The following is a 27,175-nucleotide window of genomic DNA, read 5'->3' as shown; positions in this document are numbered from 1 at the left end:
CTGTTTCTGTGGTAACCACGAGTTATTTCTGTCTTTTTAATGTACCCTGTGGACTTAATGGTAACTACACGCCAATAATACACCGTCGCTAAGTAATAAATAAACTCTGTTGAGCCCAGAAAATGATAAAGCGCTCAGAATGGATTAATTCTTGGTGTTCGGCTGCCCTTGGTACTGTCCCACCTCCAGCCTTTATTATGCAACGGGTTTAAAGCCTTATTAGGATTAGACTCAACACTGCCATGACAACTGAAACGTGAAAACTATTATTATATCTCAGTACATTGCAAATGTATCTCATTGCAAATGTATCTCAAAAGCAATCATATTTTGGTCATTTAATTAAATGCATTGGGATGAAATATTGTTATGGGTGCTGTGTTGATTCTCAAGTGGCGGGTGACAGTCTGGAGTCTCTCCGGCATATACAGATACCAAAATAGGAGCTCGACATTCTGTTGTGGCTGAGGCTAAATTCAGGGGCCACATGTCTGAACTGTCCGTAGAGAAGACGCACTGGTGGGAATAAACTTCAAAGCGACCCAAACACACACAAAACAAAACGAGCTGTGACAATCGGTCATTAGGAGGTAAGCAGTAGTTTTGTATGTTGATTTCAAACACATAAATCAAAACTGTCTCACTTTTTATTTTTTTATTTTTTTTTTTTCTTCTTCTTTGTGAATTAAATCCTCCATTCAATAGCCTATCATTATATTTTTGTAATATCTGTTGGGTAAACAAATGAACGCAATAGATATAATGAAGAGAGATTTTAACATAAAGATTGAACTTTATTTATTAAAAATGAATGTTAGTGTAATGCACTCAAAAATAAAATCTTTTGCCTATTTTTAAGATTTAAACATTTCAATTTCATAACAAAAGTCCATTACATTGAATTGTGTAATCTTTAAGAAAATTAAATGAATAAAACTTAAAATATTTAGTTTTTTATATATTTTATTTTATTCAAGTTTACGCAATTAAATTTGATGGAATTTTATATATATATATATATATATATATATATATATATATATATATATATATATATATATATATATATATAATTTATTTTTAAGTGTGGTTTGAAATTTTTCATATTACAATTTGTATTGTATTGCTTTGTGCGTCAGTTGTTTAACTGATTAAAGTTTTGATGATGGCAGGTTCTGGTTGTGACAAATTACCCCATATAGAGGGGCACGTTGTCACAAAAAGTCTGTGTTAAATGATGTTCTTCCTAGAAATGTTCAAAAACTTAGGTATGTGCCAAAATTTACTTTCAAAAATAAACCTACTCTTCTCTGAGAAATATTCACAAAAGTGTGACATCTAGCCACTGTCTCCCAATTACATTTACTGCATTCAATTCAGTTGTAAATATTTTTATTTACCGGCCCAATAACATGTTACAATTGGCGAAGTTTTCAATTTCAAATTTTACTGTGAAATCTAAACTGTTCATTTTGGTTTCTACAGCTCTGTGTTTTGGTTGTATCGTGTTTACCCGTAGAAATGTACACTAGTACCATAATAATTGACATTTAATTCATTTGTAATAAATCAATATTGCGTAGGACTACATAATACAAAAAAAAAAAAAAAAAAAACAACACATCTTGGCATTGTATTTTGGGCATGTACCATGGTAGGCTACAAGTATAATTTTATCATTGTATTACCCACAAAGTAGTTCAAAATACCATTTAATTACTTTCAGGGTTTCCATGGTAGGCTATATTTTTTGGTAATACCATGGTTCTTTTACAAAACCATGGAATAATTAACAAGTTTATTTTGTTTCAATGCTTGAAACTCATTTGATCAACTTGTCTTTCCAGTTGCAATGTCAGGAAAAGTTCAAAGCAGTTACTCCTATGAGTTCTGCGATGCCGCTCACTCATCAGAGGTGCTGGATGCTCTCCATGACTTTCAAACCAGAGGTCTGTTCACAGATATCACCCTGCAGTGTTCTTCTGGAGAGGTCTTTCACTGTCACAAAGCTGTCCTATCAGCCCGAAGCTCCTACTTCAGAGTCATGTTCACTTTAGACATGAGGGAGCGTATAAAAGACATCATCAACCTACCTTGCATAGATGGCGAGATTCTAGGTGCCTTGGTGAACTACATCTACACTTCGAAGGTCAACATAACCCAAAGCAATGTTCAAAGCCTTTTGGAGACTGCAGACTTGTTGCAGTTTAGCTCCCTCAAGAACGCTTGCGAAAACTTTTTGATTCGGGTGTTGGATGTTGATAATTGCATTGGGATGCAGTCATTTGCTAAGCTTCATGTTTGCCCTGCTTTGGAACGTGAAGCTCAGAGGGTCATACTCGGGCGCTTTGAGGAGCTCAAACATCAAGAGGAGTTTCTAGAGGTGGACTTCCAAAAGCTCACGGTGATATTAGCAACGGAGAACCTCAATGTTCGGAAAGATGAGACTCTGTTGGAGGCAGTGGTGAGGTGGGTCGCACATGACACTGTGACTCGAATAGACCACCTTCCTGAGCTTCTTAGCTGTATTGAGCTCCAGGTGGATGACATATACCTCGTAACTGCTTTAGATCTACACAGACGTTGCTCTGAAAGCAAACTGCGATCTCTAATTCTCAGCTCTTTAAAGCCAAGCAAAGGTTTCTCCCAATGCTGCAAGAAACTAACGTGCAGCTTGTATGTTATAGGTGGATACTACTGGCATCCTTTGTGTGAAGTCCACATATGGGACCCCATTTCAAACACATGGGTGCAGGGGAAAGACATGCCGGACTTTGCAAGAGAAAGTTATAGCGTTGTACTCCTGGGTCCTAATATATATGTAACTGGAGGGTATAGGACAGAAACAGTGGATGCCTTGGACACCGTATGGATATACAACACAGACTCAGATGAATGGACAGAAGGATGTCCCATGAATACTACCAGATATTACCACTGTTCTGTGGCTTTACATGGGGGTATATATGTCATAGGTGGATACACAGGGGGCGCTCCAACACGAGAAACAGAATTCTTTGACCCTTTGAAAAAGACATGGTTGCCTGTGGCAGAGATGATACAAGGTATGAGAAATTGGGAATTCAGTTTATTTGCATTATAACTGTTGATGTTTTATAGCTAAAGTCTTTTTCAGTAAACAACCTGCAACAAAGAGAACTAAACTATGAATCAAACCAATCAGCTCTGAGCAACACTGATTCAAAGCAATACAGTATTTAAAAATTGGAAAAAAGACTGGGTACTTAACATCTTTTATGAGGCAATAAACTACACATCCTATCATGCATTGCAAGTGATGAAATTAAATAAAAAATGACGGTACAATATAAAACTTTTGGTCATTGATTAGAAGTACAAAAGCAATAGTCCTATAGTTACAGCAAAAATCAAATGTATACTGTTGTGCAGTGTAAATTTTGATCATAACACCTCCTTTCCTGTTATTTTGATCAGGGCAGATAAAGAGCTTCACACATATGCTAAATGATAAGAAATGAGGTCTATGATACTTACAGTCTGGTCAGTGGACCCCCCCTTCTGTGGTAGTCACGGAAGTCTTAACAATCAAAGCGTTTTGCAATCATAGACAATTGCAATCTTAAAACCTTAGTTTTATTGGTTATAGTACTTTAGTCAGCAAAAGTAAAATCAAAAAGATATTGTATAAATATTGCGGCAAGCAGCAATTACGGGGCCAAGCACACCAACAGCATGTAAGGAAGTATGATTGGACATCAATGATTGTGATTTCAAGAAAAGTGACATAAAAAAACAAAGAGAATTGCTTATATTACAATATAAATTATTATAACTTTTGACCAATATGTGGTGCTGCCACCAAATTGGAATGATTTGGGTCAGGGTGTAGTGACAATGACACACACAAAGTTTCATTTCAATATGGCAAAGCATTGCCGAGATACAGCCCGAGATGCTTTTTGGCTTCTTGCCATCTAATTTGTTGCTGCACTGTTCTAGAACCATTTGGCCTTTCGAAAAGCTTTTGATACCTTTTTGTTGTGAGTGTCCCTGGATGATACACAACAAATTTCGTGCGAATCGGACCAACAGCCTAGAAGGAGTTAGAAAAAGTATGTTTTCCCTTAAATTAAAAATGGCGCACAGGAAGTATGGCCGACCATGCCAAATTGGGTATCAGTACATTTTTGAAAAACATTTATTGCATTTTCAAATTGATTTGTGGGGGCCTGGGTAGCTCAGTGGTAAAATACGCTGGCTACCACCCCTGGAGTTCGCTAGTTCAGTAGTTCAAATCCCAGGGCGTGCTGAGTGACTCCAGCCAGGTCTCCTAAGCAACCAAATTGGCCCAGTCCCTAGGGAGGGTAGAGTCACATGGGGTAACCTCCTCGTGGTTGCTATAATGTTGTTCGCGTGGTGAGTTGAGTGTGGTTGCCACGGTGGATGGTGTGAAGCCTCCACATGCGCTATGTCTCTGTGGCAATGCGCTCAACAAGCCACGTGATAAGATGCGTGGGTTGACGGTCTCAGATGCAGAGGCAACTGGGATTCATCCTCCACCACCTGGATTGAGGCAAATTACTATGCGACCATGAGGACTTAGAGTGCATTGGGAATTGGGCATTCCAAACTGGGAGAAAAAGGGAACCCCCCCCCCCCCCCCCAAAAAAAAACAATCAAATTGATTTAATGACCTGTGGTGTAATGTCATGGTGTAACCATCAAGTAAAAGGTATTAACATAATTTCCTTTGAATACCCGAGTGTTCACATCTTAATGAATAATTTCCAAAAAGTTTTCAAACATATTTTCAAAGGTAAAAAATATTGTTATATTCTATAATATAATATTATAATATTTATTAAAAAATTATTAAAACTTTTTTTAATAAATATTAATAAAAGATTGTTCTGTACTACTCATGCCAACATTTCTTTTTTCAAGAATTTCAGCTTTTAATTTTTTTTTTTTTTACTGTCCCACCACATGACATTTTTTTACTTTAAGCCCCAAAACTCTTCACATAGTTATTCACCTGCAATTACTTAAAAAACTACTTAAACACTAATTAAAAAAAATATATGTTGAAATCACACCAACTAATGGCTTCTACAGAAGCAAATATCATTGTTTAACAACCACAGAGCTCATGGTAGGTCTGTTTTGAACGGTTTATACATTATTGTTAAAAATCATTTCATGTTTGGAGATAATAAATGGGATTTTTCCTTCTGAAACCCTACTGTTGTGCAGAGTACCAAATTAGCACATCCACACTAATCCGTTTTTGTTTAAAAACCCAATTTTCAGTTTCCCAACATCATGATTTTCCAAAGTATGCAGTAATAGACAGCGTTTTCGAAAGTCTCAGTTTTTAGTGGATAAAAATATGGTTCCAGTGTGGATGAGAGACATAAATGTAGAAAAATGAATGTGTTTTCAAACAAAATTGTAATAGAAATGACCACACTGTAAAAAGTTGCTGTAAATTTACAGCCAAATTCCTACAGCAATCTACTGTGATTCTTAAATACAGTAGTTTGCTGTTAAAAATGTTGCATTCTGGGAGATCAAGAGCAGGCTCACAGTGAAGTGACTAGTTTTACGGTAAATAGCTGTTCTATGAAAGGCATTAGGGGAAAATGAACATTTAAAATCATGATATCATCTTGGTGAAAGCTGTAGTGACATTTTGAAACGTATATTTTAACAACCTCCCCCCCCTGTTTCTGACCAACTCTTCTGTTCTTTATCATCTCACATCAGCTTTTACTTCTCTGTCTAATGAGAAGTCAAATAAAATTTTTTTTTTTTTAAATCAGCCTTTGAAGCAATGTACATATTAAATGTACAATTTTGCCAGGATTGAACAGTGTATTTTTATGAAAGAAAAAAAAAAAAAACAACAACCTGTACACAATAAACAGGTTAACAGCATAGCACTGCATTGTGGGTTATAATGGTGACATACCCATAAGCCTTTGCGCTTGAATAAGTATGTATGCTTTGGCAATGCACTGGGGCTACAAAAATTGTAAAAAAAAAAAAAAACACGTACAAAAGTTTTTATCCAGACTTAATAGAAGTCTTAGTTTAATTAGTGTTGTTGTTTTGTTATCAATAGTTCTGTTTTGTTTGGAGTCACCATTATGGTGATTAGAGTTCTCTTGAGCTGGCACCTTGGACCTCCTTTATTATTGTATTATGTTCTTCCAGCCAGTCAATTTAAGTAAAACACAAGTTGTTGCACTGTGCTACTTGGAAGACAAAATCTAAGGTCAGACTGAATATCTGATCCTACCTTGCAAATGGCACTATATGTGGCAATAGTGATGCATTACACATAAAAGCTAAAACAGTAAATTACATTTCAGCAAAATGAAATTAGCAAAATGAATGTTTGATGTTTCTGATGAACTTATAGCAGATATCAACTCTCGGCATACAAAACGCAACCATGTTTATGTAAAAAAGTAAAAGCTGAACATTAAAATACAAGTAACTTAGACTACAACAAAAACAATGTCAAAATAAACCAATAAATAGTAAAAAATCTAAGTAATTTCTTCATGCCGCAGTGCATGCTGGGAACATAGCTGTTAATTTCAACAACAGTAGATAGTATGTAATTTGACAGCTAGTATATGCTGCTTAATTACAGCTGTATACTGTAGCTGTAAAAACAGTATCTAGCTGTTAATTTCAGCAACAGCAAGACACCGTTCATTTTACAGTAACATGCTGGCAACCCTGCTGCCAGTTCTTTACTGTTTTTTTACGGCGCAGAGCTTATGTTTTGCCATATGGAAAATGTATGTGAAACAGAAATACTTTTGATAAGACTTAAAATGCCAGCTGATGGTAGTTCAGTGTCTCTCTTTTGACTTCTCAAGGTGTGGGAAATGCTACAGCTTGTGCGGTGAATGACAGAATCTACGTAACAGGAGGGCATTATGGGTACAGAGGAAGCTGCACTTATGAGAAGATTCAGACATACAGGGCAGATATCAATGAGTGGAGCATCACAACTATTAGTCCACATCCTGGTAAGGCACCTATTAGATCCAGACCATGTGTCATGTAATCCAAGGCAAAAACATTTTATTAGGCCTTATTAGGCCTTAAAATACTATGACTATGCATTTTCTATTATATTGTAATATCTATTTGCACTACTTGTTTCATCTGACACTTTCACACTGTGTACTGGTCAGCACTGCACTGTCTCTTACTGTGCCTATTGTCCTGTTTCAGCAATTATTGTACCGTCTTGTACTGTTTGCACATGCACTTTATGTAGAAATGAGTAGGTCTTTTAGTTCTGTGTAGTCTCATGTAGATGTTTGTTTTATGTTGTTTTTATTTTGTTTTATGTAGCACCATGGTCCTGGAGGAACATTGTTTCATTTCACTGTGTACTGTACTAGCTGTATATGGTTGAAATGACAATAAAAGCCACTTGACTTGACTTGAATAGTTCACCCACAAATGAAAATTCTCGCATCATTTACTCACCTAGTGCCATCCCAGATGTGTATGACTTTCTTTCTTCTGATGAACACAAACGGAGATTTTTTAGAAGAATATCTCAGGTCCATACAATGCAAGTGAATGGTGACCAGACTTTTGAAATTCCAAAAAGCACAGAAAGGCAGCACAAAAGTAATCCATATGACTCCAGAGGCTCAGTCTCTTTCTTCTGAAGCGATATTATAGGTGTGGGTGAGAAACAGATAAATATGTACAGTAAGACCTTTTTTACTATAAATTCTCCTCCCTCCTTCCTCCCAGTAGGTGGCGATATGCACTAAGAATATGAATCGGCAAAAACAAAAGAAGAAGAATGTGAAAGTGGAGATTTATAGTAAAAAAGGACTTAAATATTGATCTGTTTCTCACCCACACTTATCATATCGCTTCTGAAGACATGGCTTAATCTACTAGAGTCTTATTGATTACTTTTATGCTGCCTTATTACACTTTTTGGACCTTCAAAGATCTGACCACCATTTACTTGCATTGTATGGACCTACAGAGCGGAGATATTCTTCTGCAGAAGAAAGAAAGTCAAACATCTGGGATGGCATGAGGTTAAGTAAATGATGAGAGAATTTTCATTTTTTGGTAAACTATCCCTTTAAATATGTTACCTTGCTCTCCTGTTTCAAAGAGATGTATCAGTCCTATTTAAAGGAATCATTAACCCTAAGTGTTGTCTTCATTTACTCTCTATCTTCCGTGAAACACAAACAGAGATGTTAGGCGGAATGTTTGAGCTGCTTATTTCTGTACAATGAAAGTAGATGGTGATTCATACTCCCAAGCTCCAAAAATTACAAAAAGCACCACTAAAGTACCCTATACGATAATCTTCCTCTCTGTCTGAACTATCAAATCTCAGTCATGTTTTGTGTCATGATCAGTCAAGTCCAAAGCTGCATTGTTTGATTGAAAGCAAGCAGAAATAAGATTTGAAAGCTGTAGTGAAGAAGATTATGAGTGAGTAATGACTTAAAATTTGGTCTGTTTCTCACACAAAACTATTGCATGGCTTCAGAAGACTTGGGATATAGCAGACAAGTTATACAAACTACATACAGGTGCATCTCAATAAATTAGAATGTCGTGGAAAAGTTCATTTATTTCAGTAATTCAACTCAAATTGTGAAACTCGTGTATTAAATAAATTCAATGCACACAGACTGAAGTAGTTTAAGTCTTTGGTTCTTTTAATTGTGATGATTTTGGCTCACATTTAACAAAAACCCACCAATTCACTATCTCAAAAAATTAGAATATGGTGACATGCCAATCAGCTAATCAACCCAAAACACCTGCAAAGGTTTCCTGAGCCTTCAAAATGGTCTCTCAGTTTGGTTCACTAGGCTACACAATCATGGGGAAGACTGCTGATCTGACAGTTGTCCAGAAGACAATCATTGACACCCTTCACAAGGAGGGTAAGCCACAAACATTCACTGCCAAAGAAGCTGGCTGTTCACAGAGTGCTGTATCCAAGCATGTTAACAGAAAGTTGAGTGGAAGGAAAAAGTGTGGAAGAAAAAGATGCACAACCAACCGAGAGAACCGCAGCCTTTCGAATGTCAAGCAAAATCGATTCAAGAATTTGGGTGAACTTCACAAGGAATGGACTGAGGCTGGGGTCAAGGCATCAAGAGCCACCACACACAGACGTGTCAAGGAATTTGTCCTGAACCACAGACAATGTCAGAGGTGTCTTACCTGGGCTAAGGAGAAGAAGAACTGGACTGTTGCCCAGTGGTCCAAAGTCCTCTTTTCAGATGAGAGCAAGTTTTGTATTTCATTTGGAAACCAAGGTCCTAGAGTCTGGAGGAAGGGTGGAGAAGCCCAAGTTGCTTGAAGTCCAGTGTTAAGTTTCCACAGTCTGTGATGATTTGGGCTGCAATGTCATCTGCTGGTGTTGGTCCATTGTGTTTTTTGAAAACCAAAGTCACTGCACCCGTTTACCAAGACATTTTGGAGCACTTCATGCTTCCTTCTGCTGACCAGCTTTTTAAAGATGCTGATTTCATTTTCCAGCAGGATTTGGCACCTGCCCACACTGCCAAAAGCACCAAAAGTTGGTTAAATGACCATGGTGTTGGTGTGCTTGACTGGCCAGCAAACTCACCAGACCTGAACCCCATAGAGAATCTATGGGGTATTGTCAAGAGGAAAATGAGAAACAAGAGACCAAAAAATGCAGATGAGCTGAAGGCCACTGTCAAAGAAACCTGGGCTTCCATACCACCTCAGCAGTGCCACAAACTGATCACCTCCATGCCACGCCGAATTGAGGCAGTAATTAAAGCAAAAGGAGCCCCTACCAAGTATTGAGTACATATACAGTAAATGAACATACTTTCCAGAAAGCCAACAATTCACTAAAAATGTTTTTTTTATTGGTCTTATGTTGTATTCTAATTTTTTGAGATAGTGAATTGGTGGGTTTTTGTTAAATGTGAGCCAAAATCATCACAATTAAAAGAACCAAAGACTTAAACTACTTCAGTCTGTGTGCATTGAATTTATTTAATACACGAGTTTCACAATTTGAGTTGAATTACTGAAATAAATGAACTTTTCCACGACATTCTAATTTATTGAGATGCACCTGTATATGCACTTTTTTGTCCTTGTTTTCTTGTCAGTATAAGTCACCATCCACTTTCATTGCACAGAAAAGAGTGGTTTGGACATTCGGCCTGTGAAACAAAAAGTGGGTTGTAACAACATGAGGGTGAGGAAATTATGTCAAAATTTCATTTTTTTCAATGAACTTTTCCTTTAAAATTCCCCATCAGATGCTGAATAAAACTCTTATACTTTCAGAGTATGGCCTTTGCTCCGTCTCATTAAACAATAAACTCTATCTGGTCGGCGGTCAGACCACCATCACAGACTGCTACAGCCCAGAGCAGGATGAATGGAGACAGATGTCTGTGATGAAGGAGAGGAGGATGGAGTGTGGAGCTGCTGTAATAAATGGATGTATCTATGTGGCAGGTGGATATTCATACTCGAAGGGGACATACCTGCAGAGTATAGAGAGATATGACCCTGAAATAGACTGCTGGGAGATAGTAGGCAACCTCCCATCACCTGCTCGCTCGCATGGCTGTGTTTGTGTGTTCGGTCTGTGAAATCCTTCAAGGGAAAGTGAACATTCTGTCATTCTTTACTGACCCTAATGTTGTTCCAAACTTGTATGAATTTCAATCTTTTTAGGTGAGCTATTCCTTTAAATGAAACAAGTGATGTCACTGAAAATGTGTGAGAAACAGTTTGTCTGTGCTGAAAGATAAAGGGCTATTACTAAATATGTTCTGCATAGTACAACAGATTACAGCACTTCACTTTTTGCACAATGACTCGGTAGAGAATATACACCACAATAAACAGAGTTCTGAATCTTGCTAAACTGTATTGGTAACTGTACTGACTATTGATTCTTTCTCAGCTGTATTTATATAACCAGGGGTGGAAAGAGTACTGAAAAACAATACTCAAGTAAAAGTACTGTTACTTCTTACTAAATGTAGTTTGAGTAGAGTAAAAGTACCTGTCCTAAAAACTACTCAAGTAAGAGTAAAAGAGAAGCTCATTTAAAAGTACTCATGAGTAGTGAGTATTGAGTACTGAGCTGAGAAAGCTATGCCCCTTTATAATAAAAACTCGATGCTGCAATTTAAAAATGTAGCACACATACCATAATTTACATTCCCTTTTATGGCTGTTTGCCATAGAGAATAAAAAATATAGGTATTTTATAGGTGTGATATAGGTGTATATTTGTGATTGACAACTTTTAAAATACATCACTTATCTATGATACTGTAAACACTACATGAATCTGATTAAAAAAATAAAATAAAAGGGCGACATGATTACAAAATGAAAAGATTAAAAAGTTATTTTCAATATCATAATGTATGAAACAATTACATTAAAATCAGTTTATGTGTAGGGTCTAAATTTCCCTATATGCCGACTGAGAGAGTTATTGTTGCGCATTAAAACATGTTCAAAACTATGCAAGGAATGCAAAAAAAAAAAAAAAAAGAAACTAAAAAAGCAGGGTCACTTGGCACAAAATGGTCATATGAAAAATTATGTTGTCACTCATTTTAAAGCTGAGTTAAGACATATAGAACTATATTTTTACAAACAGTATTGTCAAGTCAATTTGCAAGTTTGTTAAAGCATAATATGTTCATACAGGCTTCTTTTTGAGGAAATTGTAAGATGCTGGCAGGTCGTATCTCAGCTCCGTGAGGATAAAAACAACATTTAATTATGATCATACATATCATATCATAATTGCCGTATGATACATATTATGTTTGTCCAACAGTGTGTGAACAAATATTACCTGCAATGACTTCCATTTTCACTTTCCAGTCATTTCCTTTCTTCTGTATGTGCTACAGAAAAATGTGATTCAGTTGTAAATCTAAAGTATGAATGCAAGTGACACTAAAATTGTGAAGAATTGCCACTTACATCCCATGTACAGTTCTTGTGAAGGGAGTAAACTGCGGTTCTCGCCATGGATATGGCTGTCTGCAGGAATTGCATGCCAATACCTACAGGTTAATGGCACGGAAAATACTGTATCTTTAAATTTTCCCCCATTTACTTTCTTAAAGAATGTTCCTGGTCTAATTATGCATGATTAATCTGTGCATGTTATTGCAAATTAAACAATGATTTGTCTTTGTAAACTTTTTTCAAAATGTATTAACTTTCTTCACCTCTGAAATTACTTCTCATTTCGGCTGATGACACAAATCCTTCTTACTTTCAATACTCCTTTCCTCCAACCACCTGGTTCTGTTTTGGTATGTAAAGGCCACTTTTCACAATCCAATCAATTCCCAATTGATACGATCAAGTCCCACCATACTCACTGTCTCATTACTAAAATAAAATAGGTTGCGAATTGTTTCATGATGACTTCAAGATGTCTCTCACCTTGGTTTTGCTTTGTGCCAAACAGTGGATTCATGATGACCGTGTCAAACTTCTTGGCGTAAGAGGATCCAATAGAGCACACGTCATACAGGACAACAACAGTGTTTGACAGTTCAAACTCTTCAATATTTCTTTTGAATATGTCCAAGGCATCATCATCGATGTCAAATCCAACACACAATCTTACATGGAAAGATTACAATTAAAGACTGACCAAGATTGGTTTTTAATGATCGATACTATATTTATTATTTTTGCATTTAAGTATCCGATAACCGATATGCATAACAGATTTTAATTATTGTCTTATTTCATCTTTCAGGCACAATTACAACTTAATCATTAATTGCTAACCTCTGAAGGTCAACTTTAAGATTTAAAGTCTTTTGTGTCTAACTTTATCAGTAAACACGATATTAAAGAATCAATTAAGTGGAAAAGTCTAAATAACAGTTAAATATATCATTCAAAGCAATTATGGTCTATCTCTAATTACAACTGTTCTGATTTTCATCATTTTTAAGCTCAAAGTAATTTCATGCCAAGGATGAATGGATAAAGTCAGTCTTACCCTGCATCCAGAACTGCAGCTCCTATAGACAGCACCCCACATCCACAGCCCAAATCTGTAACAAGCTTATTCTCTGTATCATTAAATGTGTTGTGGATGGTGTACAGCATACAGCCTGCAGTGAAAGGAAACACATAAGCTAACTGCATGACATAAAATATCATAACAGGGTACAATAAACCATGATAGGCCATGCATTACAGTAATATCACAATGGGTAGGGGTTGTCCTCGCCTTGGCATGTCCTTGTCCGTGGTAAAATCACTGTAACACACAGGCTGGAGTTGCTTATTTCTTTTATAAAACAGCAGTAACACCATATGAAAAAAGTAATGTTAATAAAGAATTTATTAATAATCTGAAAAAACAATTATTTCAGAAAGTAGGCTGTTTATGGATGCGAAGCAACATTCGCTTAGTTTTCTGATACAATTTTATTAAATTCTGATTCATTTGGTATTATTTCATTTATAGTGTTAATTTAGCTTACGTATGAAAGAAATTCACTCTCAGCTAATGCTATAAATTATGCACGGAACCGTCTAACTTGGTAGGCCTACATTACGAAAATATTAATTAAAAATATTAACAACAGTGCCCAAACTATGCAGTTCCATTGCTATTTATTTAACAGATATAATGTGTTAACCAAAACTGAAGAAAACTACAGTATAGAGTAAAAGATTAATCTTGTGATCGCAATTAATTGCAATTAATCGGCAAATCTATATTTTTACCCAACCCGCCCTAGCCAAAATTGTGTGTTTATAATAATTTTGCAACAGCTTTGAACGGCAATCAGAACTTTGAGTAGGGATTATCTAACATTGCATACTACGCACTGTACACTGCCTACTGTTTTTTAAATAGTATGTAAAACAGTATGAATCATGCAATGATTAAGATTTTCTGAGATTGTTATTCATGTCGGCACTAATGATGTCCAGCTTCGCCAGTCGGAAATCACTAAAGATAATGTTTAAGAGGTGTATAAACTTGCAAAAATGATGTCAGACACTGTAATATGTTCTGGACCCCCTCCCTGCTCATTGTGGTGATGAGGTTTATAGTAGATTAGTGTCACTGAATGGCTGGATGTCTGAGTGGTGTCTGGAGAATAGCATAGGATTCATAGTCAATTGGAAGATTTTTGGGGGGAAGAACTGACCTGCTAAAGAGAGACAGACTCCACCCCTCCAGGGAAGGTGCCGCTCTCCTCTCTAGTAGTATGGCTCATAGTCTTAATAGTGATAGTATCTGACTAACTGGGGCCCAGGTCAGGAAGCAAACTGGCTAATCCGAACATCTGCTAACTGCCTTGAGACATCATACAGGTCACATAAACTGCAACACATAGAGAATGAATCACCTATATATCATATAGAGACTGTGTCTGTTCCCCGAACTACCAAACACAAAACCCTCATTAAGTCATTTAAAAAAAAATTGATTGATGTCAAACTTGAAAAAAAAAAAAAAAAACTTAAGATAAACATCATCTAAAGGTTACTAACATTTGATCGCTTTCATCCAAATCACTAATTGTAAATGAAATTATTACAGATCATTGTTTGGATTCACTCTGTTTGACTGAATCCTGGATTAAAACAGATGAATATATTAGTTTAAATGAGTCTTCTCCCTCAGGTTATTGTTATAAACATGAGCCTCGTCTGAAAGGTCAAGGAGGAGGTGTTGCTACAATATACAGTGATATTTTTAATGTTACTCAAAGGTCTGGATATAAGTTTAATTCTTTTTAACTGATAATGCTTAAAGTGACATCGTCAGGTATAAATAATATTTATTTTTGTTCTTGCAACAGTATATAGAACACCAGGGCCATATTCTGAATTCCCTCGAGAATTTGCTGATTTTCTATCAGATCTAGTAGTTGCTGCGGATAGAGCTTTAATCGTCGGTGACTTCAACATCCACCTAGATAACGAAAATGATAAACTGGGATTAGCATTTATCGATATTCTCAACTCTGTTGGGGTTAGACAAAATGTGAGGACCAACTCATCGCCATAATCATATGCTAGATCTAATTTTGTCATATGGAATTGACGTTGATAATATAGAAATCCTGCCACAGAGTGATGATATCTCAAATCATTACCTCGTCTCTTGTATGCTGCGCTTAGCAAAGGTCACTCAATCTATACAATGTTATTGTCCAGGTAGAACTATTCTTTAACTACTAAAGATAGCTTCACTTATAATCTTCCAGATTTGTCTCAAATACTCAGTATGCCAAAAATTTCAGAAGTTGATGTTGTCACAGAAAATATGGATGCAGCCTTCTCTAGCACTCTAGATAGTGTGCCCCCCCCCCCCCCCCATCAAAGAAATTTAAAGAGAAAAATCCCACACCACGGTACAATGATTGCACTCATGGAGAGAGCAGCTTGGAAAATGGAGCTTAAGTGGAAGAATTCAAAATTAGAGGTATTTTGCAGTGCATGGAAGGATAGTGTCTCTAACTACAGATCTAAAAACTGCCAGGTCTGCATATTTGAGCAAACTCATAGAAAATAACCACAATCCTAGGTGTTTATTCAGAACTGTAGCTAAACTGATTAGGAATAAAACTTAGATTGAACCAGATATGCCATCGCAGCATAGTAGTATTGACTTTTTAAAACAATTGGAATTATGCATCCATCTGCCACAGCACCCCAGAAGACTAAAATTATTCTCTACGAGCAACATCAGTCCTTCACTGTTATGGGTCAGGAAGAGCTAACAAAAATGATCAAAAACATCAAAATCAACATGTATGTTAGATCCAATACCGAATAAACTCCTAAAAGCGGTGTTTCCTGTAATCTCAGAACCTCTTCTTAATATTATTAACTCTTCATTATCCTTCAGGCATGTCCCAAGAAACTTTAAACTGGCAGTTATTAAACTGCTTATCAAGAAACCACAGCTTGAACTAGGAGAATTGGCTAATTATAGACCGATTTCAAATCTCCCATTTATGTAAAAAATACTAGAAAATGTAGTGTCCTCCCAACTTTGTTCATTTTTACAGAGAAATGGTTTATATGAAGACTTTCAGTCAGGATTTAGGCCTCATCATAATACTGAGACTGCACTTATCAGAGTTACAAATGACTTGCTCTTATCATCTGATCACTGCTGCATTTCTCTTCTAGTGCTCTTAGATCTTAGTGCTGCCTTCGACACCATAGATCATGACATTCTCTTGGATAGGCTTGAAAATTATGTTGGCATTTGTGGACAGATTAGCTTGGTTTAGGTCCTATTTCTCTGACCACTACCACTTTGTATGTGTAAATGAGGAATTATCAGAACAAATTAAAGTTAAATATGGAGCACCACAGGGATCAGTTTTAGGGCCTTCTCCCTATATATGCTCCTCCTTAGCGACATTATCAGGAACCATGGAATTAGTTTTCACTGTTATGCCGACGATACCTAACTTTATATTTCTTCGAATCCCGACAAAATTTCACAATTTTCCAAATTAACAGAATGTATAAAAGATATCAAAGAATGGGTGGCTAGAAATGTCCTTCTACTCAATTCTGATAAAACAGATGTACTAATTATTGGAACAAATATTTAGTATTAAAAAATAAAATGCTAAAATATAATCTGATGCTTGATGGATGTACTGTAACTTCAATTTCTACAGCAAAAAATGTGGGTGTTATACTTGATACCAATCTAACCTTTGAAAAGCAAATTTCCAATATCTGTAGAACTGCATTCTTCCACTTCAGAAATATTGCTAAGTTACAACACATGCTATCTGTTTCTGATGCCAAAAAACTAATTCATGCATTCATTACCTCAAGATTATTGTAATGCATTACTAGGTGGATGTTCTGCAGGTTAAATAAATAAACCTGCAGGTTTCTTGGTTTCTTGAACCAAGAACCAAGTTGGTTTCTTGAACCAAGAAATATGATTGTATCAGCCCCCATTTTATCAGTGTTACATTGGCTACCTGTTAAGTTTCATATTAATTATAAAATTCTGTTAATTACTTACAAAGCTTTGAATGGTCTAGCTCCAAAGTACTTAAGTGACCTTCTATCATGCTATAATCCATCATGCTCACTATGATTGCAAAACTCTGGCCTGTTAACAATACTGAGAATATCAAAATCCACAAAAGGAGAAAGATCATTTTCATATTTGGCTCCTAAACTATGGGAAAGTCTTCCTAGCAGTGTTTGGAACTCAGACACACTCTCCCAGTTTAAGTCTAGAAAAGTGGTTCCCAACCTTGTTCCTGGAGGCCCCCCAACACTACACATTTTGGATATCTCCCATATCAAACACACCTGAAACAACTCATCAGCTCGTTAGTGGAGACTCCATAGCCTGAATTGGGTGTGTCAGATAAGGGAGATATACAAAATATGCAGTGTTGGGGGGCATCCAGGAACAGGGTTGGGAACCACTGGTCTAGACTAAAGACTTATATATTCAGCCAGGCATACACCTAATTTATCCTTCAACTCATAGCTGCTGCTTTAGTTAGGTCTGCCGGAACTGGAAACACTTCTCTTATTATTTAACCCTGCTTTTAGTGGCATCTACGCTAATTTTATTCTATTTCTTTCCCTGTCTACACCTCGGGATTATATCCCGACTGCAGCATGTGCCAGCCAGACTTGCTTCAGTCTACGAAGATGGACTTTAAAGAGGATGAATTGATGCAAACTCAAAGACATGGGATTCTTCATGAGCCACTGTCTGACGCATAGGCTCAGGATGGAGTTCACCAAAATTACCTGCCATAAGCTTCCAGCCAGACTGTGATGCTCTTCACTGAATGGTACCTATATCAACTTGGTCAAAGGAGGGACAACACTCTTAAAAAAATGAACTACATAGAAAACAAATTAACCACTAACAAAAGTCTTCATCAGCCAAAATAAAAGGACAAATGCTGTGACTTTGTCAAGACCATCAAAACAAACAAACAAACAACATTTTATTTTTTATATTTGTATATAATTGTTTAAGAGAAATTACAATGTAAAACAAATTGTTCCTGCTATTGTCTCAATAAGTCGTTTTGACCGGTATGGGAAGAACCAGTTTCTGACTTTCTGGATGTTTTACAGCTTTAAATAGTTTTTTGTACATCTATGAATCAAATTTGACCTAAACATATTTCACATTTTCTCAAATTTAGCCCCTAAACACATACTATTCTCTAGCTCTCCCACCTGTTCCACAGCTTTCTGCATCTTTCCCACAAGTTGCAGACTTTCCTCTCAAACAGAGTTTGTGCACATGTCCACACACACAAGCACACACAGAGAGAGTATTTTTTGCTGTTTTGAACAGGTAATATGTTAGTAAATATGTTTACTTTCATCATTTTACAATGGGGCTAAAGGCTCCCCAATGGTGAAAGAACTACTGAATATAATTTTCTCCTAAAATAGCAGATGGCAGAAAGAACTATTATGGCACCTTCCTAAATCCCTGTAACACTGCTACAAATTGTGTTTGACATTAGTGGTAAGGAATACATTTGTTGAAATGGATGTGCAAAGTGGGCCCATTTGGCTGGAAAATGCAATAGAGATTAATTTGTTAAAGGCGTGTACTGGGGCCTGGGTAGCTCAGTGAGTACTGACGCTGACTACCACCCCTTAGGTCTCCTAAGCAACCAAATTGGCCCGGTTGCTAGGGAGGGTAGAGTCACATGGGGTAACCTCCTCGTGGTCACGATTAGTGGTTCTCGCTCTCAATGGGGCATGTGGTAAGTTGTGGAGAGTAGCATGAGCCTCCACATGCTGGGAGTCTCCGCGGTGTCATGCAAAACAAGCCATGTGATAAAGATGCGCGGATTGACGGTCTCAGAAGCGGAGGCAACTGAGACTTGTCCTCCGCCACCCGGATTGAGGTGAGTAACCACGCCACCACAAGGACAAATAAGTTGTAGGAATTGGGCATTCCAAAGTGGGAGAAAAGGGAATAAAAAAAATAAAAATAAAAAAAGGCATGTACTTAGATTGTTACTCTAAAATGTTTACTGTTGATTCTTATAAAAGCAGAATAAATCAGAAATTGTTGTAATATAGTTATTATAAAATGCCAAAAATGATTGAAATAAATGTAAACTTAGACACCCTTGCCCAATGCTTGCCAAGTTTTTAAACTTTTTATTTTTAAATCATTCTTTAAATATGACGTTGCTCCATTAATATTGAGAATGTAATTTTTTTCCCCCCACATTTAGTATATATATCATTTGTTTCCTATCATTAGACACTCTGGGACCACAATAAAACAGATTTTCATTAAGGGGGGTCTTTAGTGCTGTTGTACACTATTCAATAATTTTTACATTTTTAATTGTTTCTAATATTGTTCAAAAATGATCCGAAGTGGTCTGAATAGACCGTTTCAAGGATTTAAACAATAACAAAGGAATTAGAATTCTACTAGCCCTGAAGCATTTCTGGTATCATTATTGGATCCTCTAAATAAGGCTCTGAGTAAACATTTTCTCTAAGAACATCAAACATTTACCTGAAGTGACTTATCCAGACGTGTTGATGATACTGAGCGTCTACGCGAGAGAGGCAATAAAACTGTATCGTAGTTTAGATGCTCACAATTATTTCCTCAGCAGAAAGATCAGGAATATTGGATCACACCTATTATAATCAATGAAGCCGTTCAATGAAGCTGTCTGTGTGACCTGTGGACAAGGTAAACAGTTATTCTTTTAATTATTAAAATTCTTTTCTTGTCTCTTTCTGCTACTCCAGCAACTTTTGTGTGACAAATTGCTTGTTATGTTCCTAATTAGTAAGTCACTTAGGATAAAAGCATCTGCTAAATTACTAAATGTAATAGTAAATGACTTGTACAGCTTTATTTATTTTAATGGTTGAGAAGTATATTCACTTTTATTGCTCTACCTCTCAAACTTCAATTAGTTGGTATAAATTTTGTTCATCTACCAGAGATAAGATGTGTGCTACAGTTTTTTATACTGCATGTATCCAGCTGTCTCACTTCACTGCTGCTGTTCATGCGTCCATTTGTGGTTGCTTTATCAGAGATCTAAACTTTAATTTCCGTTAATTCAAGGCATCCAGAGAACATATATCCACTGAACAACATGTTCCACATTTCATGACAATCATGTTAACGTTACTAACATTAATCGGGTAAAAGTCACTATAAATGAAGCACCTCACACTGTTGTTTTGAATGAGTTTGACAACTAGCAGGAAATGTTCAAGGAACAAAGACATCACTTCCTTAACCCTTGTGTGACCTTCGGGACATTTTTGTCTTTTCCAACGGCATACTTTTGTTTTGTTTTTTTGTTTTTTTACTTAAATGGATATGAAATAATCATTAATTTTTTTTTAATTTTTTTTATTGAGGTGGAAATATGTATTGCGATACTATTACATATCTCAGGTCATATTAAGGGACCCTAAAGACCCTTTACAATTTTCGTAATTAATTAGAATTTATTATTTATTTATTTGCAATTGTGGCATTTTTTTATCAATCAATCAATCAATCAATAACATTTATTTCTATAGCACATTTAAAAACAACACGTTTACCAAAGTGCTTTACATAAAGGTAACAAACAAATCATGCACATTCAGAGAACATAAATACTATAGCAACACAGATAAATATAGTTATACACACTATACACAGTCAAAAGCAAGAGAGAAGAGATGAGTCTTCAAATGAGATTTAAAAAACATCAACTGTGGTACAGGATCTGATATGGAGAGGCAAGCTATTCCAAAGGCCAGGAGCCGCGACAGAGAAGGCACGATCTCCTTTTGATTTTAAACAAAACTTAGGAATGATTAAAAGAAGGCTCTGTGATGACCTTATAGGTTTAGAAGACGTATATTGCTGAAGGAGTTCCTCAATGTACGGAGGTGCCAAGCCATGCAGACCCTTAAAAACAAATAATAAAATCTTATACTGAATTCTGCATTTATCTGGGAGCCAATGGAGAGATGCCAACACAGGTGATATACTAGCAGGCGTCCTAGTTCCAGACAGAAGTCTAGCAGCAGCATTTTGAACTAACTGCAGACGTGACAGAGAGGCATGAGAAATACCATAATACAATGAGTTACAGTAATCCAGTCTGGAAGAAATAAAAGCATGTATAACAACCTCCAGATCCTTAAAAGACAGAAAAGGTTTCAATTTCGCAATGACCCTTAGTTGGAAGAAGCCACCTCTTACCACAGAATTTATATTTTATTGTTAGAGGATTCATAAGAGAATGGAGCATACCTCAGGTATGCATTTAAGGGTTAATTAAAAATAAACAAAAGCCAGTTGCTTAATGACATCTTCCTCCAGGAAGTTACATTATTTTTGTGGGAGAACAACTGCACAAACTTCATTAAGTAGCTTAGTAGCAACGGATTTGATGAATTCAGTGATGTTTTGTGGTATTACTGTTTGCCTCACTTTAAAATATTCCATCTTTTTTGATAAGATTAAAAAAATCAGTCAAAGCAATATCAAAATATCAAAAGAAAATTGCCTTCAAGTTGTCACCCTCTTGTAAGCTAACTATAGACCCCATAATGAGCAATGACTAACTTTATTTCTTTATATCCATCCCATTAGATATGATAATTGTCTTACCATTATGTAAAAAAAAATCAAGATATACTGTAATTAATAATGTGTAGGTTTTTGACCAGAGCATATAAATGCAAGTAAAGCAAGAGGACAATAGGTTTCCATTATCGTTCCAAACCCCAATATACATACAAAATATCAAACAAAGAAAGAACAAAATGTCAATTTATCTTGGTACCATGTATTCTGTGGGTAAGAACAAATTTTTCTTATTTCTTATGTCCTGCAACCTCCCTCTCTCAGTCAATAATCTAATATATCTGTACACTCAAAAATAGAGTGAGTGAAGCCATACAACATCCTGTACCTCTCTAACAACACACACAAACAGGGGCGTAGGAACTATCTGAAAACTGGAGGGTAGGGGAAAGGCACATTCTCATCAGCCTTTCTTCACAATATGGCTATAAATGACATTTCAAACACCGGTCCAGTCAGACAGAACCAAAGAATAAAAGCATAAAATATACCTTGATGTCAGTGTCAAATATGATCTAACCTGAACAATTTCAGAAGCTTGTGTCACCTCTTTGTCTACACTGTTAACTTGGTCACTGATCTGTTTTTTTTTTTTTTAAATATGCCACAAATATCACCATTACAATTAATCAAAATTAAATATAATGGGCAATCAAAAAACATGGAAATCTCAAAGAACAATAGCATTGTTTAGATGTATACTTACTATGACATACGATTATTGTTGTCACACACATGACCCTTTGAAAGAAATCCCAAATGTCTGTCCCCTTCAGTTTTTTGGCCGGTGATTGTAAATGAGACATTATTGGCCATTCAGTGTTTCAGTGAAAAAGAATAACAATTCTGCAGTGTCAGGGAATGTTCATACAACACACACTCAAGTGTGTTTTTTAAGTAAGCTGGCATAAAGAAACATTTGGCTAGTGATAAAAGACATGCAGTTATACTCCTAATTCACACACTGATAATACTGTAGGTATATTGAGGATATACAATAATAGTATATAAATTGTTAGGCAGCCTCGGTCACCATGCACTTATATTTTATGGTAAAAAGATGCAATGAAAGTGAATGACGACTGAGGCTGACAGTCCCTAACATTCCAAAAATTAACATCTCTTTTTGTGATTCATGGAAGAGAGGAAGTCATACAGGTTTGCAGTGACATGAGAGTAAGTAAATGCTGAAATAAGTTTTATTGTTGGGTGAACTATCCCTTAAAATTAAAATTAATAAGGAGTTTAAGAGCTTATGCAAAAGGGAGAGCCACATGAAGCCATGCTAAGATCGGAGCTCTGTGCACTTTTCTGGTTTTAACACTTTTAATGACATAAACCAGTGAGATTCGATACACTCTGTTCCATAACTGTTCTAGGAAGTCAATATGTCAAAGGATTTAAAATCCTCGGGCTCTGGAGACAGTAAAAGACACTTACGTGCTCAAGTTGACGCCCCGAGCAGGCCGCGAGCCTGGAAATCTATTTAGTCGGAGAAGTGCGGGAAATACTGTGAGAGATGCTGAACATGTCAGCAATGCTGACGAAGGTGGTTACTGACTTGGATACGTCTCTGTAATACGTCAATTGATCACTGCCATGGAGGCGAAGTTCACTGAGGTGGTTACAAGAGTGGGGGATGTCGAGAAACGTATCAATTATCTGGAGTCATCGGAGAGGGAATTATCTGCTAATCTGCTAGCGAAGTTGGAGGACATGGAAAACTGTAGCCGGCGGAATAACGTGAGTTTCGTCGGAATTCCTGAGGGCGAAGAAGGCCAGGATGTGGTGAAATTCCTAGATGGGCTCCTTCCGAATCTGTTTGACACAGCAGACCATATGCTGGAAATGGAGCGAGCTCACAGGGTTCCTGCTTGGAGAGCCACGGAGGGAGGCAGGCCCCGATCAATTCTGGCCATATTTCTGAGATCATCCGATAAAGATCTTGTGTTACGCGAGGCGAGGAGTAAAGGAAGGCTTTCTTGGAAAAACCACAGCATTTTCTTGTTCACAGACTTTGTGAATTCGACGAGAGAAATATGATCGATTCAAGGAATGTAAGAAACTTTTACATCAACGGAAGGTCGCTTTTGCACTGATATTCTCGGCCAAATTGAGAACAGATGCTAAGGAGGGTTGTAAAACATTCACATGCCCACAGCAAGCGATGTCCTTCATAAAGTCAATGGAGTGAGTAAGTCATCTTGTGGTACTCACTTTGCAGCCAAGTGGACCGACTCACTGAACATTCACTTGAGGAAACTGAGCGTTTTTTTTTTTTGTTTGTTTTTTTTTGTGCTGGAATTTATTTTGTAAAGTAACACATGTTCAGGACAGTTTTATGGATGAATCTACATGCTCTTTGTACTTATTCCTCCTATTGGCTGGAGTTTGTTTTGCAGAGTATTTCTTGCAAAGACATTGGAGTGATTAAGTCATTTGCTTGCACTCATGTTGCCTTGACTGTTTGAAGAATCTGTGCGCTTTTTTGTGCTGGTTCCGCCTAGCGGCTGGAGCTTATTTTGTAGAGTAACACACCTTCAGGACAGTTTTATGGATGAATCTACATGCTCTTTGTGTTTATTCCACAAATTGGCTGGAGTTTGTTTTATAGATTATCTTTTGCTGTGTAATTCTGTCTCACAAAATTTGTATTGAAACACGGGACTTGAGCAATCCAACGGCCAGTTTGTCACGGGGGCTCTCGTAGGCATGCATGGACTGTTTGAGTTTGGAGGGATGGAAGCCAGTTGACGCTGTCATGTGCGGGGTTAATGCACACGTTTTTCTTTTTTCTGTTTGTTTTGTTCTGGGGGAAATTCGGGTTTTGTTGGAAAGTGGTCTTTATAATCTTGTTTTTGACACACGATCTATTTTGGCTAACCGATTAAGTAAAGTTATGACATCACTTATATATATATATATATAGATGGGGTTTATTCTCTTCTGATAACATTAGGCATTTCATTAATGTAACGTGGGCAGTGGCGAATGATCAGACTCCGGTCGCTGCCATCTCACTTGATGCCGAAAAGGCGTTTGATATGGTAGAGTGGGATTATTTTTTTAAGATTTTGAAATGTACGGTTTTGGGAATACTTTCATTGGGTGGATTAAGTTACTTTATAGACATCCGGTAGTGGCGGTTCAAACAAATTGATTAATTTCAGATTATTTTACTCTGGATAGGGGCACCCGGCAGGGTTGCCCTCTTTCACCCTTATTGTTCTGTCTTGCCCTGGAACCATTAGCTGCCACGATAAGAAAGGAAGATGATTTTCCAGGGATGGTGGCGGGAGGTATGGCGCACAAGCTTTTGCTTTATGCAGATGATATTTTATTATTTGTCTCTGACCCCACCAGATCTATGCCTTGCCTCCACAGAATTATTAATTAATTTTCTAAGTTCTCAGGACACAGAGTGAATTGGTTTAAATCCAAAGCTTTGGCTCTGACAGCATACTGCCAGGTAACGGCTTTTCAGCCAAGTGCCTTCCAGTGGCCCAAACAGGGCATTAAGTATTTGGGTAATTTATTCCCAGCAAATTTGTGTGATTTAATCACACAGTTAATTTAAATTGAGTTAATTTTGAGCCTTTAATAAAAAGGTTTTTGAGCGATGTGGGCAGATGGGCTTCATTACATTTATCTATGACTGGGAAGGTTAATGTTAATAAAATGAATTGTATTCCAAAATTCAACTACCTGCCACAATTTCTCACTATAGATGTACCCCTCTTTTATTTTAAGCAGTTTGATAGCATAGCGAAGTCACTAATTTGGAATGGTAAATGTCACAGATTACATTTCAGTAAGTTACATAGGCCGATTGACAAAGGTGGGCTAGACCTACCCAAGATTTTGTTTTATTATTATGCATTCGGTCACAGACATTTGGCTCATTGGGCTCTTCCACCTGAGGGAGCCCCTCCCTGGTTTTGTATTGAACAAGACGTTCTTGCCCCTATTTCACCATAGCAAAGCCTTTCTATCAAACTAACCGGAGAAGTTAAGTTACACCCCGTTATCTCACATTTGCAATTGGTATGGACAAAAGTGTCCAGAGTGTTTAATTCAGACATTTATTTAAATGTTGCCTCGAGCATATGGCTGAACCCAAAAGTATCTATTAATAAGTCCCCTTTTTGCTGGTCAGAGTGGATTGTGAGGGAGGTTAATATGCTCGGTGACCTATATGAGAGTGGAATCCTTTGAAAATATGGTTCAACATTTTGGGATTCCCAGATCTCAGTTCTTTAGGTATTTAAAACTGTGCCACCTGCTCTGTACTATTTTTGGGAGTAGCATACACCCCCCTAAAATGGCAGATACTCTGGGAGTGGTGATTACTGCTTTTGGAAAAGGTCATGAGGCATCAGTGTATTACTCTCTGCTAATTCAGAGTCTGGGGGACGGAGCTTCAACTTCTCTCAAGAGATTATGTGAGAAATATTTAAACTTGGTATTGGAGGAGAGAGGTGTGGGCTAGGATTCTAATAAATGTCAAGTCTACATCTAGAGATGCAAGGGTGCACCTTATGCAATTTAAGATTTTACATCGATTTTATAGGACCACCTCTAGACTGTATAGGCTTGGTCTTAAAGACACACCCACCTGCTGGCGATGCCAATCAGAAGATGGGGACACAACCCATGTTTTTTGGTGGTGTGTTAAGATCCAAGAATTTTGGTTGAGGGTTCAGAGTTTTATGTGTGACGTATTGGACACTCAAATTTCATTTTGCCCCAGACTCTGTATTTTAGGCGATGGGGCGGTCATTAATATAGGGGATAGATACATAAAAAGTTATGATCGGCAGACGGATTATTCTTAGGGGATGGAAGTCGGCTGGAGCACCCTCATTTCAGGAGTGGTGCACAGAGATGGGCGGGGTGGCGGCATTCGAGGAGGTGACATGTAGAAGGTTGGGAAACTTGGATTTGTTTAATAGGAAGGGGGGTAGATATTTGGCCTTTTTGGAGGGTTCTCAGGGAGGGGCAGTGGAAAGGGATTTGTAGTTTTAAATGTGTGTGTGCATTCTTATTGTTTTTTTAAGTATACTTTTTATGTTTTCTTTATGTTTCTAAATAATTATGACCACTGGTGTGCGTGTTTGTGTTGTGTGGTGGGAGGGTATTTTCGGGGGGCAAGGGTTTAATTTTATATCATTTGATTCTGAATTTTTTGTTATGTTTATTTAATTTGTTGAAGGGAATCAATAATAAAAAAAATATATATTCTAAAAAAATAAGTGCTAATGCAAAAGGACAGAAGTTAATAATGAATGATACATTTTCATGATAAGGTTGAATGGAACTGGACTGCATGTCAGAAGTGTTATTTTACTATTTCCTTTATTGATTGTGAACTATGTAAAACAGAGCTCTGAATGACATGCGCAGGTGACATTTTTTTTTACCATGGTTAACACCTAGTTGGCTTAGTGGACACAGACCTTTTTCTGTCTTTTTGTTTCTTGTTTTAGTACTTCTGCTACAGTC

At 36.9% G+C, this 27,175-nt stretch overlaps 3 protein-coding genes across 3 annotated transcripts in view; 2 read left to right on the top strand and 1 right to left on the bottom strand.

Annotated features, from left to right (window-relative positions):
* Positions 1 to 27,175, top strand: part of LOC127448416 (ceramide synthase 6-like) — a 427,716-nt gene that overhangs the window by 347,638 nt on the left and 52,903 nt on the right. The gene's annotated exons all lie outside the window — the stretch shown is intronic.
* Positions 310 to 11,411, top strand: klhl23 (kelch-like family member 23). The gene is made up of 4 exons (XM_051710909.1): positions 310 to 590; positions 1,848 to 3,065; positions 6,876 to 7,028; positions 10,336 to 11,411. Exons 2-4 carry the CDS (start codon positions 1,853 to 1,855, stop codon positions 10,644 to 10,646), a joined length of 1,677 nt encoding a protein of 558 aa, XP_051566869.1. The 5' UTR covers positions 310 to 590; positions 1,848 to 1,852; the 3' UTR covers positions 10,647 to 11,411.
* Positions 11,688 to 18,285, bottom strand: LOC127448040 (rRNA N6-adenosine-methyltransferase METTL5-like). Its single transcript, XM_051710300.1, has 6 exons — positions 18,246 to 18,285; positions 13,049 to 13,163; positions 12,478 to 12,659; positions 12,007 to 12,089; positions 11,879 to 11,927; positions 11,688 to 11,775 (listed from the first exon to the last, which is right to left on the bottom strand). Exons 1-6 carry the CDS (start codon positions 18,283 to 18,285, stop codon positions 11,717 to 11,719), a joined length of 528 nt encoding a protein of 175 aa, XP_051566260.1. The 3' UTR covers positions 11,688 to 11,716.

Source organism: Myxocyprinus asiaticus, chromosome 11 (assembly GCF_019703515.2).
Source record: "Myxocyprinus asiaticus isolate MX2 ecotype Aquarium Trade chromosome 11, UBuf_Myxa_2, whole genome shotgun sequence".
Lineage (NCBI taxonomy): Eukaryota > Metazoa > Chordata > Actinopteri > Cypriniformes > Catostomidae > Myxocyprinus > Myxocyprinus asiaticus.
The sequence above is the reverse complement of the archived record's forward strand: the minus strand, read 5'-3'. Positions and strand labels throughout refer to the sequence as shown.